This window comes from Oncorhynchus clarkii, chromosome 3 (assembly GCF_045791955.1).
Source record: "Oncorhynchus clarkii lewisi isolate Uvic-CL-2024 chromosome 3, UVic_Ocla_1.0, whole genome shotgun sequence".
In the NCBI taxonomy this organism is placed as follows: domain Eukaryota; kingdom Metazoa; phylum Chordata; class Actinopteri; order Salmoniformes; family Salmonidae; genus Oncorhynchus; species Oncorhynchus clarkii.
Window position 1 is genome coordinate 72,077,425 of NC_092149.1, and position 7,947 is coordinate 72,085,371.

General features: G+C 43.4%; 1 protein-coding gene across 1 annotated transcript; it reads right to left on the reverse strand.

Annotated features, from left to right (window-relative positions):
• Positions 1-215: 215 nt before the first annotated feature.
• On the reverse strand, positions 216-5,725 carry LOC139406121 (ribulose-5-phosphate-3-epimerase). Its single transcript, XM_071148599.1, has 6 exons — positions 5,377-5,725; positions 4,869-4,948; positions 4,322-4,461; positions 4,000-4,134; positions 3,439-3,525; positions 216-3,317 (listed from the first exon to the last, which is right to left on the reverse strand). The coding sequence occupies exons 1-6, from the start codon at positions 5,496-5,498 to the stop codon at positions 3,195-3,197; spliced, it is 687 nt and encodes a 228-aa protein (XP_071004700.1). The 5' UTR covers positions 5,499-5,725; the 3' UTR covers positions 216-3,194.
• Positions 5,726-7,947: the final 2,222 nt, after the last annotated feature.

The window sequence follows — 7,947 nt, forward strand, 5'->3', positions numbered from 1 at the left end:
CTGGCCTCCACAATCACCCGACCTCAACCCAGTTGAGATGGTTTGGGATGAGTTGGACCGCAGAGTGAATGAAAAGCAGCCAACAAGTGCTCAGCATATGTGAATACTCCTTCAATACTGTTGGAAAAGCAGCTGGTTGAGAGAATGCCAAGAGGTTGCAAAGCTGTCATCAAGGCAAAGGGTGGCTACTTTGAAGAACCTCAAATATATTTTGATTTGTTTAACACTTTATTGGTTACTACATGATTCCATGTGTTATTTCATAGTTTTGATTTCTTCACTATTATTCAACCAAGTAGAAAATAGCAAAATATAAAGAAAAACCATTGATTGAGTAGGTGTGCCCAAACTTTTGACTGGTACTGTAGGTGTAGATTCATGACTTTTGACTGGTACTGTAGGTGTAGATTCATGACGCATTTGGATTTCCATGATCAGAACTCTACAATCAGAATACTAAAGCTGCATGAACTGCCAAGTCTAGACACAGCTTCTAGAGAGGGAGGCAGATGTCTAATGAAGTCCGGCCATCGTCCTTGACCATGTGGTAAACAGAGGCCTTACCAGAGGCTGCCAGATTAGTTCACCCAAATCTGAAAAGATCGACTGTCAATTCGATCATGAGAACTTTGCCAAGAAAAGCGGTAACTCTGCAGGATATGCACTATGCTTTACAATTACATTTACAGTAAACAACATTGTAACACACGTAAATTCATTCTTCCAGTATGATCTATTGACAGTATACTCTGCTCTAACCTCAGAATTGACAGAAGACCCCATGGTGGTGGCCATGTGCTGACCGAGCAGCAGGAGTGGGCAGTTGTGAGGGCCAAGAATTACATTGCCATTGAGGAGAACGATGAAAGATTTTGCCAAACACATTTACCTGGTGCCTTTTGAGAAGAACAATGACTGGGTGAAACAACGGCGGGGTGCATATGTTCAAGTACAGCACTATATACTGTATTACTGTTACTATTTAATCCACATGCTACTTCACAATATATTACAACTATACTGTAAACAATAAGTAACCAAAATATGTTTTTAGAGGGTGATGGTGCTTGATGCTGCTGTGAACCGTCACAAGTATATCTTTGTTAATGAAGCAGGCTTCAACCTGGCCAAACCTCATCGGCCAAGGGGAGATCGTCCAAGTGCCTGGAAAACGTGGACGAAACAGCTCCATGTGCGCAGCTATCTCTGAAGATGGTGTGGTAGGATGTAGGCCATTACTTGAATCCAACAAAGCTGCACACCTCATTGTGTTTCTCAATACAATTGAGCAGGCCTATCAAGGTGAAAGGGTCACCTGTGTCATTTTGTGGGACAATGTCAGGTTCCACCATGCAGGCATAGTTTTCGGGCCCATCCCTGATTCTTGACCCTATACCTGCCCCCATACTCTCCTGTCCTCAACCCTACTGAGGACCTTTTCAATATAGAGGTGGAAGATGTACGATCGCCATCCCAATGAGCGTGCCGCTATTCTTCTGGCCATGGATGAGGCATGCGATGACATCAATGCAGAACCAATGTCAAGCTTGGATTTGCCATGCCAAAAGGTGTTTCCCGTGGTGCATGAACAATGAGGACATTCACTGTGATGTGGATTAGAATTTATGGCCAAATGCTCAAGACAGGCTTGATGCAAATGAATACGTGTTGAAGGTTGTTTCATTTTCATTCCTTTAACTTGATTACAGACAGTACACCGATTGTTGCAATTATATCTGACAAATATTTATTTTTATGATTTAATAAAAATAAAAGGTAGAGGAAGTCTTCATTGATCACAAATGATAGATTTTCTGTCAATTTTGCTGGGCAATGTAATGTAAGTGTATATAATGTGAAAACGAATTTATAGTACTGTAGCATATTACTTTCAGCACTTCTAAGGGCGATTTGAAACGCATATCTTGCATTGTTTGCTATTGGATTCATTGGTAGTTAAAATGACTAAATTGAAAAGATATCATTGTGTTTTGGTGATTAGACTAATGTTCTCATTACATTTCACAAACTTATATTTTGAATGGTTGGTTGGTGAGAGATGTTTACATTGCAAATTGATGCACAATGACCAGTTTTGAATGAAAGACTGACTGGTGAAGAAGTGTGACCAGATTGGAGTTTTGTACTAAGAGTTGTGAAAATATACCAAATACTTGTAAAAATGGTACCAAAGCAATTAATAAAAACTAAATAGCCAGTGTGCAACTTGCAAACAATTTCCTCCACTCTTCTCTACCAGAGCGGCAAGGAAATTCTGACAAAGTTTGAGAATTTTTTTCAACAAAAGTAAAAAGACTAATGTTAAGAATAAAGTAGATATCCCAGATACCGATAGGCATTAAGATATTGTTTTAAAAAAGGAGTGTATGTATTTCACGTGGTTTTATACACTGACTGAATGGAAGCTTTTAATTATGAAAAGGCTATTTTACTCCGCTGGTCTCGGGAAGAAATTACGAGTCCTCAATGTCCAAGACCGAGTAAAAATGTATCTGACACAGAGACTCTCAATGTGGTGTTGAGTACTACAACGCTGAGTAAAATACTGCTTGGCAGATCAAGAGGAGGGATTCCATGTTTCATGTGTCTGGGTGAAATAGTAACAGGTATTTCATCCCGGCAGTGACAAAATACTACCCTGTCCAAAGAAACTTTGTTCATCATATGGCCTCTAATTCTGCAGTCCTGTATCTAACACCTCTCACTCTCTCTCAGCACTAGCAAAAAAAAACAACCTTCAATTCAGTTACATTTTTTGGTCAGACATATCTTTATCATTAGTTCGACATAACAGTATTCCAAAAAATATTCAGGAATGTTTACAATTATTGTGTGCAATCAACGTAACCACTGTTCCACTCTCGTTAAAGTGTTAATTTATCCACAGGCCTAAGCTGGTAGGTGGGTAAATCATTGGTTGAGTAGTGATCCTGGCTGAGTGTGGGGATTTGGGGTTGGTTCTGATGTTCTGGGGTATTGAGGGGCAGGGGCGCAGCTTCACTGGATCAAACTGTGACATCAGCACACCCGTCTGCAGAGCACCAACTTCCACACCCCTCCCTGACCACCAAAGAGAAACATCTTTTGACTGTCCCACTTTAGGGTGTATTAGCATGTTGCTATGGCGTTCTGGTGTGAGGAATTACTGTGGTGATCGCCAGGCAGGGGGCGTGTCAACGGTCCAGTGAGCGTTTCTGTATGGCCTCAGAGACGGCAGTCCTCAGCATTGTGATGACAGAGCGAGGGTCGTCGCTGCTCACCACCGCACTGCCCGACACAATCATGTTAGCGCCCGCCTACCAGAGACACACACAGAAAGATAAAACACACACACAGTGAACACCCATGGATGGACACAAGCAACGTAGTTAAGCACCAGGGCCCACAGGTGCATGGTATGGGGAGGCATGTACACACCTCAGCACACTTGTGGATGGTAGAGGGACCCACTCCTCCGTCCACCTCAATGTCCAGAGAGGGAAACTGACTCCTTAGCCAGCTAACCTAGACACACAGAAACAGACAATGAAATGTCAATGACATGCCCCACATGTCCAAAACAGACACGGCAAATATATAACCAAACCACACAAATCCACAGACCGTGAGAATCAAACAAAACAGAGAGACACACAGAGAACCCCTCTAACACATTACTCAGATGACACAATGTCAACTGAAGATATTGTAACAAACCTCTGCATTCAAAATAAACTGAGTGACCTTGTGTATAAAACAGATCACAGATGACAAAGAATCTTTTTCATGCAGCTTATCAGACACATGCTCTCTAGCGAGATAAAAACATAAGCCACAAAATAACACATAGGATGTGTTTACACAGGCAGCCCAATTATGGCCAACAGATCTGATCTGATCGGTCAAAAGATCAACTAGTGGCAAAAAAAATAACAGAATTGGTTGGGCTGCTTGTGTAAATGCAGCCTGATAGACAGACACACAAACAAAACACACTACCTTGGGCATCATGTCCTCCATGAACTTCTGGCCTCCAAAGCCAGGCTCCACAGTCATGACCAGTGCCATGTCAATCTGTCCTGCCCATGGGGCCAACTCCTCTACTGTGGTCCCAGGCTTTATGGCCAGGCCCACCTACAACACACAGTGTTACATTACCGTACATGGGTGAAGACGCACAACTGTTAGACAACACATAGTTGTGAACTTTCTCTGACTGTGTGTGAATCTGTGGCCATCCACTTCTCGCAATCTCTGACCTCCCATATCAGGACCTCACCTCTGGTCTCTCTCTATAGTCAACTATGCCTCTCTGTCTCACCTTCATGCCACTCTCTCTGATCTCCTTAATGAGGTTTCCAGCATTAGTAGTGGTCTCCAGGTGGAACGTGTACTGATTAGCTCCTGCTGCTGCCATGGGTTTCACCCACTGCTCCGGCCTCGACACCATCATGTGCATGTCTATAAGAGAAACACAAACACACACACACACACTTTTGAGATGGCTTCTATGCAAAGCTGAACAAACCATAATCCTACTTAGAACAAAGTATTATGGTGGCACCAGTGTCAGTAATAATGGTAGCTGTGGTCAGCACGTTCAGCTAGAATAAATAGGTACTGGTCAATGTGTTGTCATGCAGGTAGCCTAGTGGTTAGAGTGTTGGACTAGTAACCGAAAGTTTGCAAGTTAAAATCCCCGAGCTGACAAGGTTAAAATCTGTCATTCTGCCCCTGAACAAGGCAGCTAACAAACTGTTCCTAGGCTTTTATTGAAAATAAGAATTTGTTCTTAACTGACTTGCCTGGTAAAAAAACAACAACAGGGACATATTGTAACCATATCAGAGTAAGGTTGTGTTACTGACCAAAGAAAGGGTCTGGCCCCACGCAGTTCCTTAGGCACTCCACCATCGGGTGGCCAAAGGTGATGTTGGGGACAAAATTACTTCAAGGGAACAAGATACAATCATTATCCTTATGTGACTGATTCTACTCCAGTCACGCTGATGCAAGGCAGGCTGATCAATAACAAAACGTGCTATGTGCTAGCTAACTATCAGTGCTGAATAAAACTAAAACTGAAAACAAGATAAGTAAACTGTGGATGTCGTAAACAGAGTTGCAGAATGTTATGCAATGTGGACTGGTACTGCAATCTGCCGTGATGTTGACATCACCCATAATTACTTTTAGCTTGACTTCTAACAATATATTAACACAAGTCAACAAAAACAGCAGTGATTGCTAACGTTAACTAAAATGTGCATACATTCACAGTGTTACAGCTAGCTAACGTTAGTTAACTGCCTGACTGTGAATCCTATTGGACTGAGGCTATGCTAGTTAGCTAGCGTGCTCTCTGGATTTGTTCACCCGTCCATAACGTCGAGGTGCAGGTAGTCAGCTCCGCACTCCATCATTCGGACGCATTCACTGCCCAGGCATGCGAGGTCACTGCTGAGGATGGACGGGCCTATCTTTGCGCTGTAAGACATGTTGAAGGTCTCTGCTCTGTGTGCTCGATTGCCGTTCAAGAAGTACTCCAACGTGCGAGTTTGCTACTTCCGTGTTCAACACTGCTTTCAAAATAATTTCTGTTCCAAAAGTTGCCACTGGATGGCGTATAAATCATACTGAAGTGACACCACTTTCACATATTTTCCTGTGTTGAAAAAATACTTTATATTGCCCACACAGCTCATATATTTTCTTAGCTGGCTGTAAGATTTAGTGGGCAGGGCGTTTGACTGAAGGTTGACAGGAAGAGATGAGCTGGGTTGGGTCCAATCCCTGAAAATGTGGGGGACCATATCAGTGTGTGTGAGTATTGGCAGCCACTTGAGAACAGGAGGCAGGGCAAGACAGGACCGAGGTCAATGGTCACACAAAGTACTGTGGGAGAGACCAATACTACCTCTATATAGACCTCTGCCTCTTATTCTCTCTCTCTCTCTCTCTCTCTCTCCCTCTCGCTCTCTCTCTCTCACACACACTTTTTTTGTAGAAAGGGTTTTGACTCTGTGCCTTTCTGTGGTCAGAGGCTTGCTTTTGGAGTGGTTTAAAAGTTATGAAGAGTTCATCCGCAGTCCAACCTCCAACTTTTAATGATTTATAAGAATGTGAAAAATGAATCCTTGGTAGTTCCAGCAGCATTTTCTGTGGCCACTACAGACCCAGTCACATCCATGAGGGTAAACACCAATGTGACATTAATGGGTTTGGGCTGCGGGTCACGTTTCTGCTGTAGAGATGATGGTGAGCTGTGGTGGCATGGTATGCACCAGGGGACAGGAAGGTAATATGTTATCCTCAAGTTGGCTTGAGTTAGAGTAAGTGTGGTTGTCATGGTGAATGGGAGCCTTAAGTAAGAGCTCCTGAGGGAGAGCTGTAAAGATTTAGGATATGACAGCCTCGCTATACACACACACACACACACACACACACACACACACACACACACACACACACACACACACACACACACACACACACACACACACACAGGCCCTCAGCAAGGTTGATACACTTAACAGTGTTTGTTGTAGATGTCTGTCTGTCCACACGTCACTGACAGGCCGCCATATCATCACTCCGTCTAAAACATCTCTCTCTCTCTCAGACGCCATCTTGAGAGCTTTAGATGTGATAAAGTAGTGTCCTGTAAGGGTACAATGAAGGCCATTTGTAAAGAGCCTAGATAGGCTTGTCATGAATACAAATCTACCTGTCTGCTCTATAATATATATTGTTTCTCTGAGGTTAAGAGGGTTTCCACTGGGCACAGACGTCAATTCAACGACTATTCCACATAGTTTCAATTTCAATGAAATGACGTGGAAACAACGTTAGTGTGTGCCCAGTCAGTTAATGTTCTTGACTTTACATGAGGTGACATTGTAAAATGGTGCAGTCGGCGGTGGAGGTTTTAGTGGGAAGGCAGACAAGATTCCTGGTGCAATGCCCAGATTGAAAGCTTTTTGTACGTGTATTTACAACAAAAACAACAGGATGACAAATTGAAAGAGTAACACATCCTGCACCACACACAAGGGCAGGGCTCTCCAGAGGGCGGGGCAGTCTTCCCAACGCATCATCGGGGGCACACTGCCTTCTCTCCAGGACACCTACAGCACCTGATGTCAAAGGAAGGCCAAAAAGATCATCAAGGACACCCGAGCCAGTCTGTTCATCCCGCTATCATCCAGAAGGAGAGGTTAGTAAAGGTGCATCAAGCTGGGACTGAGAGACTGAAAACCAGCCTCTGTTCTCAATGCCATCAGACTGTTACAGTGCATACGGATACTATTCAGACCCATTCACTTTTTCCATTTTTTTTTATATTACCGCCTTATTCTAATAAGGATTACAATATATTTTTTTATCATCAAATCTAGACAAAATACACCATAATGACAATGCAAAAACTGTTTTTTAAAAAGGTTTGCTAATTGATTAAAAATAGCGATTACAGCCTCAAGTCTTCGTGGGTATGAAGCTACAAGCTTGGCACACCTGAGTTTTTCCCATTCTTCTCTGCAGATCCTCTCAAGCTCTGTCAGATTTGATAGGGAGCGTCACTGCACAGCTATTTTCAGGTCTCTGGCTGGGCCACTCAAGGCTATTCAGAAACTTGTCCCAAAGCCACTCCTATGTTATCTTGGCTGTGTGCTTAGGGTCGTTGTCCTATTGGAAGGTGAACCTTCGTCACAGTCTGAGGTCCTGAACGCTCTGGAGCAGGTTTTCATGAAGGATCTCTCTGTACGTCGCTCCGATCATCTGTCTCTTGATCCTGACTAGTCTTCCAGTCCCTTCCTCTGAAAAACATCCTCACAACATGATGCTGCCACCACCATGCTTCACCGTACGGATGGTGCTAGGTTTCCTCCAGACGTGACGCTTGGCATTCAGACCAAAGAGTTCAGCCTTGGTTTCATCAGACAAGAG